The following is a 15247-nucleotide window of genomic DNA, read 5'->3' as shown; positions in this document are numbered from 1 at the left end:
AAATTGTATAAGACAGGTGGTGACTCGCCAACTCATTGAGTGGGCCCCGCAATGGCCGCACGCACAGTGCGACAACAGGGCAACACTTTGGAGCGGCTGTGAGGTTGTCGAGAGGTGAGTCTGCGGTAGCCAGATCCCGGTAATCCGTTCAAGGGCCGCCGGCGTTATGACATTTTACACTTCCAACCTGGAGCAATAGGTCCCGCTCTTGCGACTCCACTCTGGCCGGCCAATCAAGGCAAGCACAGAGGCAAGGGCCAGATGAAAGTGCCCTCTGGAATAGGGGTCCGCGGTGTCGCCACTCACCGTCAGCTCGCCACAAGCTGCCCCCGCGGGGTTATTATTATTATTTATATCTCCGTTACAAACTCTCGGGTTATTATTATTATTATTTATTCTTTGTCTGCCTGCAGTGTTGAAACGTCTAATGCTCTTTAGGATTTGATGGTGGATATTTGAGCTTTTATGAACGTCGCTCTCAGGTTAACGATTTAATAACCGAGGCGTCTGATGCCAATGATAATATTTAATTATAAAGGTGTGATTTATTAAGGTGACATTCGGGTGTTCTCTGTTGCAACATTACTTTTGCGGCCTTGACATGGACGCTGTATCTGTTAATTTTCTTGTTAGAATCAATGTTGGGTTGACCATCTCAGTCGCGGCAGTGTTCCGGGGGTGAATTTCCCTCATTTTATCAAGAAAATTGGAAAACATCATAAAATATTCTGTGTATGTATTTATTTATATATGATTTCCTTTTAGCTGAGTACTCAGCATACAAGCCTGTAAAACACGGACGAGCAAATTAAGTTTTTATAGTCGTCTTCTTAATGTTTTCCACGAGATGCTTTAATGAGGCCATCAGGGACAAGACGGTGTACGGTGTTCGCTATAATAATAATTTATCTTTGCTAGGATTACTTTCATGTCGTTTATAAAAGCTACAAAACAATTAATTTTAAACTATACACCGCAATTTCTCGTTGATATTCATCATGATCATAACAACCGAAAGCAAGATCGTCGATTCACCCTGTTGGGGGCCTACCACCTTTGCCTGCTTATGAAAGTTGACGGTGCTTGATAATGCTGGCGTTGAAAGTGTCTATAGTTAGGCCGTAGCCTATAGACACTTGCGACGCCGACACCGTAGTGTCCGCTTGACATCAGGATGGCCGTGCGGTTATTATGAACTTAATTAAAACTTGGTTACCCTTGTTGCAAAATTACCTCCGACGTTACGACGATCAACGTCGGAGAAAATTTTTTAGTTACCTATTAAGACAGTTTAAAAATCGTGGAAGTTTAAATCTTTAACGGACCAGATTATAAGAAATCTTGAACTCAAGCCTTATTGCTTATAAACCTAAAAATTCTGCTTTATATAGAAAACAATCAAAATGATGATGATGAATTAATTTCCTTTCCACCCTATGGTGGTAATTTTTTCCTTAAAATATCTTATTGTTTGCTTCTGTTCTGGTTTTATGAAACATCTTCATTATGAACTACGCCCTTTTTCAAAAAACTTAAATTCAAATGACAACAACATTTGGTGACACCCCTAACCTCTTTACACCTCTCAACAGGCATGCAGTCTCGGTACCAAGTGTCAGCCATGGAGCAAGTGACGGAGGTGGGCGCGAATGGCGCTGTACTCCGCATAGAGCCGGTGCGCGCGCAGCGAGATGACGCCACATACGAGTGCGTCGCGGAGAATGGCGTCGGTGACGCCGTGACCGCTGTCGCTACGCTTACGGTGTTTGAAGGTTAGTTTACAACTAAGGACTTTTAAATTGTTTTGAAATGGGTTTACTAATCATTAAGTCGAATAAACGCTGGACATTGTTTAGATCCGATTTTGAGGATTTTCGACTAGGAGCACTGACTACACCGCATCTACGTCTACGTCTAAGGACTTACTTATAAGATCTTCTAGTGCAAATTCTGTGCGTAGTGTGTATAAAGACTTTGAATGCGGTATTTATTTAAACCAAAAACATAATATTTAAGCGATTTTTCTGTTCTATACAACACACTCAAGGTTTGAACACTTTGAACCTACGTTTTTTGACCACCACACACACAGAAAAGGTTAAACAAGGCTTCAAACACCATACAAGACATTTTCCCAAGACGGAAAACAATCGATAAAACCGTTTGCGCCTCACTCCAGCCCCAGCGTATGAGTGTCAATATGCACTTAGGGGCATCAATATGCAATATGCGACGACGCTCAAAGTTGGAAAGCGCGCTTTATGTCTTTTCATATTGTTGACATTGTAGAACTGCGGCATTGATATTCAGTGTCTTAGCTTTAAGATTCTGTATAATCTTGAAAGTTATAATGCGTGGACTTTTTGTACGCTTATATAAATTATTTTAGATTTACAATATATCAAATCAACCCTGTATTATCACGACGTTAAAGTGCTTGTTCAGATAGTTTTGCGCACCTTGGCTGCACCGAAATATCTGATGGCGATTGTCGAAGACATTTCTTTTGTTTTAATTCAATCGATCCCCACAATAAAAAGGATCAATTGGCACCATGAAAAATACCAAGGCACTTTGTGTAACTCAGTAGTAAAACACCCGTTACGTGATCCCGAAGCAACTGAGTTGCTTTATCGGCCAAAGATCGTCCACATCTACCCATGGTCGATATCAAAGATATATATATCCTTTTTATACCCTATTACAACTCAATAAGGTGCAAAATAGTAAGGTTAGATGTCGACTCTAGCTATAAAGAACTTAAAGTAAAGGATTGCACGATAGGAGGTTTGTTCCCATTGCGGCTTAGCGCCACGACCCCGTCAACACAGATCACTTAATAGACGCAGCATATGAAGTCTTGTCGCCAAAGTCGCCATTATAATATTTTGGGGCTCCAATATTAAATGAATTGAGCGTGCATCTTCATATCAGGCATTGTAAACTTTAACGTAGACGTAGTGGCACTAACTCATATCATCAGTTACATCTACGACGTACATTTTACGTTTACGACTCTTTGTAAATTAAATATGTGAACATGGGCTGTGTATTTATTGTAAGTAAATATGTGTAGGATGCAACTGAGCGGTGTGATACATATACGAGTATGTGCGGTAACCTGCAGTGATCGCAATCAAATTAACGGCTAAATCAAACAAGAATATTGTTTGTTATATAACGTTTTTACATATTATTTATTTGGTGGATAAATAAATACAAAATCTTATTTATATTTCTTCATGACTTGGCTAACATATTATGCTTTACGGATTAGATTGACAGAAGTAACATAAATCCTATTGGACTTAAACATGACTGTCTTTTTTCTTTGTTTGATTCGTTGCTGTAAGTTTTCTTTGCGACAGTAAATCACTTTTTATTTATTTATTTTTTATATGGCATAAGGTAAAAGCGCTGCGTTTCCAGTGAAATGCCCCTGCAGCTAGCTGCGCCCCAACATCAACTTGTTCGCCATAAATCGGAGAAATACGGAATCTATCGGTCACAATCTCCGGCAACCACATAAAACTGCCCCGCTGACACTATGATCCTTTGGAAAATAACTCGCGGCCGAAGACAAGCCTTTCAATAAATAAGCATTAAAACGCCCTCGGACGACGCTCACCCGATAATGAGACTTCTAAATTGCAACTAACGACATCTAGGGAGGTGGCAAAGGGAATGTTCCCGTGATAAACAGGCCTACAGTCAGCTTGATAAGCTGTTACCGGTGTCTGTGAACACATAAACCAGGAGCGTGCCATGCATATAAAAAACACTGTTTTTTTTTTAAAGCTTCATTTAAGTACTGTAGAAATTCTCAGGAATATTCCTTAAAACATTGAATTGGGCTTGGCTGCCATATTTATTCTGTGATTACATTAACGACATGACTACATAAGCAAAATCTAAATAATTCTTTTTGTCCCCTAAATTAGGTCTATAGAAGTCGTTTGACATTTATCCCTAAAAACATTTTTTTTCCCGTTTTCGCACTGTCAACTTTTTATGGCAAAAAACATGTCCCATCAGCGTGCTGAATATTTTCAAAGAGAACAAACTCACTTTATTAATATTAGATTACCTACATATGCCTTAAAATATTGTTATGATCAAATGCCAAATGTCAACAAGGTCAGCTTTCTTGCAAAGCCTTAAAAATATTACGGTTTACGCAAAAAATTCCCCATCGTTCCCTCGAGGAACGGTTACGTCACTAAACCATACCGCTGCGAGTGCTGCGAAATAACACAGCGACAATTTCCTTTGTAAATGAGAAGAATTATTGTTCGTCTTAACTCCTCGATTTAGGGTTCTGCAGTCACATAATTGACGGGTAAATCGTGATAATTATGTCATATTTCAAGCCGGCGCCGCCTGGTATATTTACGGAATTACGGGAATTTGGCTCCTACACGGTGCTTGTAGAGTAACTCCTATAGATTCCTCATTATAAAGCTTATTACAAAAAGAGAATACCCAAATGGCGTGAAGTGCAGAGTGGCGCTCTCTTGTGTGAGAGGCCAAGATCCTTTTTGTATCATTGAGCCAGTGATGTATGTATGTAGGTATTACAAAAAGGGACCATTCTTATGAGCTGTTTATAATTTTTAGCTAATTATATTGCGTTTGTACTGATTTTACGGTTATTATAAATTATTTATTTTAGAATAATATAAGTAGGTATGGTACAGTCACCTGCAATAATATGTTACACAACAAAGGCCGTAAAAATATCTGACACGATCTTATTTGTAGAGCCATAAGAGCGTGTCACATATTTTTTGCGGCCTTTGAAGAGTAACATATTATTACAGGTGACTGTACATTATGCGATATTTATTATTTAAGTGGGCACATAAATGAATGATTAGGTAGGTACTACTTGCTACCTAGCTACATACTTTTAGTACATACATACTATTGACTAATATAGTCAGCATCAAAAATAGTAAAGCAAACTACGGGCCAAAAGTATCTATCATTATCTGATAGCTCAACAAAAAGGGACATGTTTTTATATGTAGAACAATTCAACTATAGCAACCTTTTTTTGTACTAGAACTGTAGAGATTTATCTGTTTGGAAAAATGGTAAGAGGGTGGCAAGTATTTCTGGATATAATATTTAAAAAAAATATTTATTCGTTATCTTAATTTAAATTACAATATTTGATCCGGTGCCTCTTTTTAAGTATTTCAAATACTTGAGTTAAGATAACACCGCTCTTCCACATGTTGTAGCTTAAAGTAGACGTTATATAATAAAAAGGTGGTTTACATAATATAGTATGCATTTTTGCTGCAACTTACATTGTCATTGCTTTACTTTCTCCGAGCACTTCACACATTAAGAATATTGTTGCGTCTAGTGTGCAAGTGATCTATGCCGGTGTTTAAGGGGATGGCCCGTAATGAAGGTAACTTTAATGAGTTATGAATATTCATATTGAATCATCGCAATGTGAATGTACGTGTTGTAATACATGAGCTTATTATAATCATATAAGTAGCTAATTACCACTGCAAAAGGTATGTTTAAGGTGCGTAAAGGTAGGTACCTTATGGCGGTTGGCGCTTATGCTATTATTAACGCCGCTCCAATACTATTGCGGTGCTACGTACGACGTAAGCGCCAGCCGCCATGAGGTACCTTTTCCCGTCACAACGTCACAAATATTTAATAGTTATACGAATATAAAATGCAGATACTTTTTATTGAACATCTCATGCTCTCATGAGCCGTGGCCAAATGCCGGGATAACGCGAGGAAGAAGAGAAGAGACTCTTTATTTTTATCTGTTTTGCAAGGGGGCAATGCAAAACTGTCGTTTAACCCCTCATGCTAATATTTGACGTTCTCCTAGCTTACCTACGATATAATGCAACTTTTTAAATCCGTTTCTAAAGAATAAAAAGAGCTAGCCTTCACGAGCTGGTGTGGAGGAAACTTGTTTACTTGTTTGACTTACACGCATTTTATGAAGTGTTATTTATTATTGAATTAAGGTAATCTCCCGGCTTCTTTCCTTAGTAACTATTATATTACATCAGGCGTGGCTCCACTCCGCGATTTCGTCGTTTTGCTGCAGGTAGCTAAAAGTACATCCGTTCCACCCCAATTTTGGGGAAAGCCATAAGCCGCGCGTGGCGCTGTCCCCACCTAGCGGCCATATCTGTGCTGATCTTAACAGACGCGTTTTGTTAGAGAGTGAGTCTTCTGTACCTAGTACTATTATTTATTCTGTGATTACATTAACTAATTGAAGCAGGAAAACTGGTTTCCTCTTAATGTGTTTATTTATTTAAACTTTATTGCACAAATAAAAAAACAACTTACAAAAGGCGAAAGTGCCATGAGGAATTCTCTGCACCAGTCAACCTTACAGCAGAAATAGTACATTTCGATGCTAGTGCGGAAGGTATGTCATTACTTCACGAGTACCGAGATATCTTGCCACGAGCCGCAGGCGAGTGGCAAGACTCGGGACGAGTGAAGAATGACATTTCCGCACGTGTATCGAACGACGTTTTTTAATACAGTTGCGAAAAAATAAGAAAAACATTGTTAATCGTACACTAAACAAAAGTGGTAACAGTGACAGCTCGGTTAGACGTCGTCTTTAAGTATATTATATCTATGGGCGTTTGGCAGCTATTCCGTTCCATTCAGTCAACTTATTAAGAACGGAATTTTCAATATTGAATATTAAAAAATAAACGTGTTATAATGATGAAGAGGTAAGTAATTAAATATGAAATATGTAATATTTTTCGTATTCTTACATTAACGGTAGGTTTTTATGCTGATTACGACGTTTAAAGGAAACTAATATTAACACTCATCAATAAGTAGTCGTGAATTGGAACAAGTATAAATTTAAAAAAATTGGAAAAGTAAAAAGCACTAGTTCGAGATAACCAACTTTCCGCACGCTAAACAGCTACGTAAAGTAGCACTTTTTGAGCAACTGTATTAAAAAGGTTATTTATTCAGTACCTATTGTAGTATTTACGTTAATATACTTAATCACAACTTCCTCGTATTGATAAAAGTTCAAAGAAAAACTCATTAGCATCTAACTCACCCGCCAAAGTATTCATAATTTATTCGTAAACTCTACGTCCGCACGTGTCATGTTAAATATTGTTATAATACTTACTTAAATTCCTTCACTCGATAGGGCTGCGTTATTTTAAATTTTCTGTGAAACGAAACGTTACTGTATTCGGTAAGAAACCGTTTTGGACAACTGTTTTTAAAATAACTTTTCTTTTGAACTAATAGGACGTAAAGTAAGATGCAGAATCAGTATCGCCGTTATACGCGCCACCAGCATGTGTATCCGAGGCACACGCCACCGTTTTAAGTCGACCGCCAGGTGGCTTGGGTTCGACGACGGTGCCGCCCTTCCACACATCGATTGAAACCACTTTTCTACCCTACCCACATATGTATTACCTAACCCTTTGCCTATGTACTTATGATTGTTTTAATGTAATAAATTTTTGTTGGAACAATATAGGACGTAAAGGACTTTTTTTTGTTTCAAAAACTGAGCGGTTTTTGATTTTTTCATATTTTTCCGAGCTGCAATTTTAAAAAACTATTTCAATTTCACCGATCGCAATTGCTATATCAAGATGTTTTTGACGTTTCTCGGTTTCACCCGTTTAAGTTTGTAAACTCTACTTCTTTCTCGTTCCCTCTTTGCCGAGGATCGCGACCACATGAAGGTAATTTGTCTCCATTTTGTGCGGTTATGAGCCGTGTGGTCTGAACGGTGTAGACTACCGAACCTCTTCATAGCGACTGACTGACCGTCTAATCTAATACATTAAATACATGCTCCACCTCAAGCACGTTTGCAATTAATTCGCCCTAAAATTAGATTAGTTAAACGCACTTTTTAAATTATCTACCTGTTTCTCAACATGCTTTAACTACTTAGCCATTTAGGAATCCTTTGGTCCAAAAAAATTTTGTGAACGGTTTTTGTAAACCGTTACGGAATTAGGTACCTACGCTCTGTTGTATAGCAACGTTGACTTAATATTATTACGTAGAGTTTCTGTCGGTTGTTGCTTCAAAGTTAAGGGAGAGCAAATAATACACTGGGCGGTCGTCGACTTATTTTTGTTGCACTTTAATATTTTAAAGCTTGGTACATGGGATACTTAGGAAGCTCTTAGGAAGAGGCGCGGTATGAAATGAGAAACGTTTCAATTTAATCATATTTTGGGCGTGGCTTTAATGTTTAAGAATCGTAGGTAGGTATTACCGAGATAATTATTATCTTGATATGAAACGGAATTTGAATGTTTATGTGCTGGATTCTTGTTCTGATTGCAACAAGGTTACGAATTTGACCAGATCAAATTGTTATGGATAGGTATGACCGATCAGTGTCAAAAGTAATATTTCTTCAACCAGAAACTAATAATAACTAACCCAAATCAAATTCATTACCTGTTATTACAATTAGAATAAGCCTCCTGGTCAATAAAAAGGGGGCTGAACTGCTTAACATGACAATGCGTTCTATGTTTAAAAGTTGAGACCCAAGCATACGCAGATAAATATGAAAAATGGGTTTCCGGTTGACCGGATTCCATGAGGGCGGGTTCCGGTTTCCGGGTGGCTGTCAGCCGATTTAGTTTGACTCATTTGACACCGCATTTGTCCGGTTTGATCCATTAATTTATGTTAGAATCTGACAGTTAGATGGTGCATAAAAGACGACTTTATCTACGTGAAATGACGATGATTGATAAAAACTATCCTGTGTCCCTCCGCGGGCCTTAAACTATCTACAAACTAAATTTCATCTAAATTAGTTCAAAGGTGAAACATGAATAATTTACAGACATACACAGCTACTTTTACATATATATTATTAGTAGTAGAGATTTAGGTAAAATGCACATGTTTATTATATGACATTAATTTTGGTACCAATACCAAATGCCAAGCAACGACAAAATAATTTCTGGTTAAGTACTTCCAACCAATCAAAGGATAGGTTTTTTTTTATTAACGAAAATTATGGTTATAGCTGGTATGAGCATAGTTAAACGTTTCACAGAATTACATACCATAGAAAACACAGGCATTTACCCCTAGACGCACTCATTAATACTACCCAGCAAAGTTACAAGATACATGGAAATTGATTATTTACAAGAAGTTCGCAAGCTAGTTATCTTTATCCACCTGAAGCCGGTAGTTGGGAACAAGTTACCCGATACTTTTGCTTACCCTGGCAAGTTTGGAGTTGCGGTGGCCTACAGTGGTGGGTTTCGATCGGTCTACACTAGTCTACAGGCTGTAGTCTATAGGGGAGTGAGGAAACGTTAGAAACTGTTACAGAGGTATCATCTTGGGTCGTCCCATTCGTTTTTCGTCCAGTTCTTAAATTAGTCCTATTCTGCTTTCGTCACTCATTCTACATTCATCACAATCGTCGGTGGCTTTCAATGTAAAATGAGTGACGAAAGCAGAATAGGACTAATTTAAGAACTTGACGAAAAACGAATGGGACGACCCAAGACGATACCGTTACAGATGGCTAAACTTGTTCTTAGGGTCTTCGTACTCTTCGTGGTTTCAAGTCACAATTCGATGCCAATAGAGGTAGTCCATGATAACTCTGCACATACTTCGCCAGCCACAGAGTGCCACGTACGTCAAATTCATATGAAAGTATGACGTTTAATATGTGCACTTCCACATTTTCTCATTGAAAAGTCAGCGCAAATAACTCGGGAAAATTCCACCAGTGAGCGGCACTGTGCGGCACAAGCATTTTTGTACTGAATATGCTTGTGCCGCACAGTGCCGCACACACTGGTGTTGCGGGTGTCCATGGGCGGCGGTAATGGCTTACCACCAGGTGATCCGTCTGGTCGTTTGCCTCCTATTTCATAAAAAAAAAACACTAATGCGGCCTTTAGACGAGCTGTAGTAAAACTCACAATTGAACATCGGTGAACCTTCGTTTCAATAAAATTGATGAATTTTCAGTTTATAGTAGTGACTATGGTACGACTAATACTATTTATTTTAATAGCAAAATACTACTATCTTTACTTAACGTTGCACACAAGCAATAACTTCCGAGTGACCCATCTGGATCGAAAGGTGAGATTGCAGTCATTTTTGTAAATAGAAGTGTTTGCGTCAATTCTATGCGGTTGCCGAGCGTATCCCAGGCTCTTTGAGCTGTAAAAAATCCGGGACCACGCTAGGAATAGGATTATAGGATTTACACGATAATCTAAGCCGTCAATGCGATGATACGATTATACATATTATGTAATGTACCGTCTATTATTAGTAATCATGCGTTAGTAATTAGATCTAATGTCCATACCGTATTAGTATGGATATGAGGGCTAGTGGCTACGTGCTGAACAGTACGTGCCGTATCACAAGCAAATGTGCACACCCTGTACAATTATACTAGTAATAAGGTAATAACGTTTTGTTATTCACTTTGTAGGTAAGTAGTGTTAATTGTTGTGCTCGGGTCTATCGACGTGATAGCGTGATAAGTGCTGGATATCGACTGTGTCTGTCTCAGTTTGTGTCGCTTTTTTATCATATAGGAGGCAAATGAGCTGATGAAGCGCCTGATGGTAAGTATTTGCCGTCGTCCATGGACACCTGTAACACCATAGAAGTTGCCGGTTGCTTGAAACCTAGATCAGAACTTATCTCGGTTTTATCTCCCGACGACCAGCGTCCTACAGTCAACGGTAAAAATATGGGTGTGGACAACTTACTCAAAAATTATTCCCATAGTTCTTAATTCACTGACATTAGAGTTATAGGACATATTTTTGAAATGATTTGTACACCCATATTTTTACCGTTGAGTGTACACAATTTTATCGGCCCCAATTAATGTTATACTTTTTGTCGATTTGACAGAGTTCAATTTAAACTGGCATATTTCAATACCTGGCCCCTATTTCACCGTGACAGGTCCGACAATCATCGACATCACTGTTACTGACGTCACAGGCCTCCATAGGCTACGGTAACCGATTACCATCAGACGGGCGGTGTGGATGTATGCCACCAACATGTTAAATAAAAAAAACTCCACTATATCGCCAGTTAATAAGTACTTATTTTGCGAAGCTAATGACAAGTGTCACAAGAAATACGACAATTGTCACGAAATTCCGACACAGAACTCATTTGCTGTCAAGAAATACCGAAATTTCTTTGAAATCTTGTGACAATTGTCATCATTATCATCATAAACATCGCAAGAGAAATACCTGTTTTTTGCCGATATAATAAAGTTTTTTTTAATAATACATGATGGTGGCTAACAGGAATACGGCCCGCCCGATGGTAAACGATAACCGTAGCCCATGGATGCCTGTGACGTCAGCAACAATGAGACTTGTCGAATTGTCGCACCTGTCACGTTGGTGAAATAGGGGCCAGGCCGGCAGGATGCTAATAATTATGCATACGATACTGTTCTAGATATCCTGTTCTAAGAGGCATTTCTCAGTCACGTAGACAAGTACCGTCATATCGAAATGTGCTTCCCCATTATCAGTCGGATGAAGTCACGCCGACGAACTTTTGATTGGTTATCGCTGATCCGATTACTCGAGAAGTTATAATGACAGTCGCTATGCTAATGGCGTCTTAGCCGTGAAAAGGATAGGTAAGGAGTTGGAAGAGGACGGGATATCGTTTTCTTTCCCTCACTCTCATACCTTTCAGATAGTTGCATCTTTGGACCTAGGATCCGTACTCTGACTTTTTCTTCTCTAATTCTCCAGGGCTGTGGTATCATCTTTCTTTTCTAAGGATTATAAGACTATTAGCACACAAGTCACCCTTTTCAGCCATTATGGTGCTCCACATTGGCTGTTATAAAATGTAATATAACATTGTGGACAGCATGATAAAACACTATGAATACTATCATGATGTTCCTGTCACACAATTTTATGTGACATTTTGCCTACCATTATGCATTCAAGAAATCGTTTAGTATCGAACATTCATTATCGTCGTTAAGCTTCGTTCGAAGCTGGCCCATCAGTATAGTTATTTATTCATATATAAGGTACAAAACAATCAATAAAAACAACTTTAAATTACAATTAAACTAAATACAAACTATTCTAAAATAAAATAAATTAATTTCGTAAACGGAATAATACATCATAATTTAATAGAAGTTTGACGTTTAAAATAACATTTTCACTGCGTTGGCTATCAATATCGCTGCAGGCTTTCTTGGTCTAACTCTACTAATATACAGGGTGATTCATGAGACGTGAGCAGGACTAATCCTGCACACTCAGTAACTGATAATTGATCGATCACCGTCGTATTTAGGTAAAACAACCACACTTTTTCCTATTTTTCAACTTTTTGGTGAGGGCAAATTTAACTCTCTACAATCATGGTCACCCTACAAGACCTAATTAATAAACATAAAACCTCTTATACGAAGAAAATAAAATGTCAAACCTGAGTGAGATACGAGTTTTAAAAAGTAACCAGACCGTGATGACAGTGATGACATTCAATTTGACACAGAATATCGGTAGTTTAGTATTCTAATGTTAGGGTGACCATCCATGTCGTAAATAAATTAATAACTTTTTTTTTCAACACGACTAGAAAATTAACGTTATACTCACTAATACTGATAGGAAACAGTTGCTTATAATTTACGAAATGCGCAGTATTAGTCCTGCTCACGTCTCCTGAATCACCCTGTATAATCTAGACGGGTTACCTGTTAATACTTGATTAAGATTAATTTTAAACATACATGTGACGATCGAAGGCTTTTAGTGAACAAACTTCGACCTACTTACCCACATCGGAGACAACTTGAAATCTCACTGTCACAATTTGCATCTTATACTAATATGTTTAAGGTTTAATTTCGATAAACACGCGTTTACGATAGGCGGCATACGCTAACAGTCTATTAGGATTACAGCTCGAGCCAAACTGCCACTAATATCTATTATTGTAAATCAAGCTTATGAATATCGCGGCTACCCAGCCAGTATTGATCTGATTTACGGTATGAGTCGATTTCGTTTTGTTGTTTAAATTGCCCAAAGCATGTAATGAATTGAATTGTAATTGTCATGAATGAAAAAGATCTAACACGAGTAGGTAGGTATATGGGCCCGATTTTTGTTATCAAAATAATTTATTTGTAAAACATATGTATAGACAATTTCATTTAGCCTTTAGGCATAGGTCTAAATACAAGTTTTAACTTAAGCAAATAAAAACAGACCAAGAGAGTGTCAGGCCACGCATAATGAAGGGTTCCGTATATTTATACGATATGAAAGTCATACACGCAAAACCGCAACAATGACGGCCATTTAATATTTTCGTGTTGTTTTGTTATTAAGCTACTTATATGTATTTGCTTATTTTGTTTAAGATTTTTGTACGCCTTTTTCCAAAGTTAGAGGCATATTTTTTGGAGTTTCGAAGCGATTCATATCCATTGATAATCCGAAAACAAATTTAGGAACATTAAATTTGTTTTTAACCTGTCTTTATCGTTATTATTATTACACACAAGCATTCTGTGCAAAACACGATTGCGCCAGTATGTTTCTAAGAAACTCCCAAGGAGATAAAACTCTTTTTAGCGTGACTACGCTCCGGGACGGGCAATTTCTAGTCCGTTACGTAGGAAACTGCATTCGATCTGTCCGCCTTTGAACTGTCTACGGTGTCAATAGCCGGCCAATAAAATGTGGCTAGGAGCGAGTCAAGCGAGCCTAAACGCTTTATATGAAGCATGTATATATCTAGTGTACGAGTATTTAGGATTTCTCCACAGTTATATTATGTATTTTTACTAACCTGCCCGTTACAACTGGGTCAGAATGATGATATCCATAGTAAAAATAATCCTTTATCCTTCGCCGGGACACAAACTATCTACCTCCATATTAAAGTTCATCTAAATTGTTTGAGTGGTTTAGTCGGGAAGAGAATAGACAGACAGACGGACAGAGTTTAGAGCATTTATAATATTAAAATGGAGATGAAAGTTTAAAACTCGATTTGAATTATGTATTTTTTATCCACTTTTAGTAACATGTATTAAATTCCCTAAATAATTGTATTTTTTTATTTGACTTCTAAACTAAACAAAATACACCATGTTCCAAAGTTTGTGAAAATATATCTTATAGTTTTCGAGTAAAATGGCTCCGGCATACGGATAGACGGACATAACGAAGCCATTAATGGTTCCGTTTATGCCATTTTGTCTACGGGACCCTAAAAATATATAGTGTGTTGCTAGTGACAACGGTGCGTGAACAATACAAATTAACCACTTTACGATCGTAATCAGTGAACCGGCTCGTTATTGCCCGCAGAATTATTGAAATCGGCCAATGACGTCGGAAATGCAGTTTTCACGGTTTTTGCGGTTCTGTTACTTCTCGGTTAATTAATTACAGTAGATATACACGCGTATTCGGGAAACGAGATAATCACAAGATCTAGAAACGATATAGAGATCAACTAGATTTACATTAGATATCGACTAGATGTGACTTGGATATCTAAGTCATAACTTGTCGAAATCGTTCAAGAGGACCTCCAAAATCGCGGAAACGTCAAATTTGACATATCTATCTTGTCGAAATCGTTCAAGAGGACCTCCAGAATCGCGGAAACGTCAAATTTGACATATCTATCTTACAAATATCTTTAAATTATCCATATCGTAACTTGCTGAGGTCTAGTAGAGATCTAATACATTTTCAGAATCGAGCCGATACTCGTTTAAATGCTACCTAATCACCACACTCATCATCATCATATCAGCCCTTTATCGCCCACTGCTGAGCATAGGCCTCTCTTCTAGTACGCCACTTGTCCCGGTCCTGAGCTAATCTCATCCAGCAGTGACCCGCAATTTTCCGGATGTCGTCCACCCAACGAGCCAACGGACGCCAGGCGCTTCTTTCATTTGAAAGCGGCCACCATTCTGTTAACATTTTAGTCCACCTGCCATCACTCTGCCTAGCAACATGTCCTGCCCAATTCCATTTTAGTTTGGTAATGACGAAACCCACGTCATGCACCTTGGTGCGGCGACGGATCTCGACATTCCTTACTCGATCTTGAAGCTTGATACCGAGCATGGCGCGCTCCATGGCTCTCTGTGCTACGCGGATTTTATGCATCACCACACTAGGCTTTTTTATCT

At 38.3% G+C, this 15247-nt stretch overlaps 1 protein-coding gene across 5 annotated transcripts in view; it reads left to right on the top strand.

Annotated features, from left to right (window-relative positions):
• Positions 1-15247, top strand: part of LOC134669117 (tyrosine-protein phosphatase Lar) — a 680297-nt gene that overhangs the window by 527406 nt on the left and 137644 nt on the right. For all 5 annotated transcript variants that reach the window (XM_063526652.1, XM_063526651.1, XM_063526653.1 and 2 more), the window contains one exon: positions 1593-1772. In XM_063526652.1, coding sequence (XP_063382722.1) covers positions 1593-1772 — 180 coding nt within the window. The remainder of the gene's footprint in view (positions 1-1592; positions 1773-15247) is intronic.

The sequence above is a fragment of the Cydia fagiglandana genome, chromosome 11 (genome assembly GCF_963556715.1).
Source record: "Cydia fagiglandana chromosome 11, ilCydFagi1.1, whole genome shotgun sequence".
Taxonomy (NCBI): Eukaryota; Metazoa; Arthropoda; class Insecta; order Lepidoptera; family Tortricidae; genus Cydia; species Cydia fagiglandana.
This window is presented reverse-complemented; position numbering and strand designations above follow the sequence as displayed.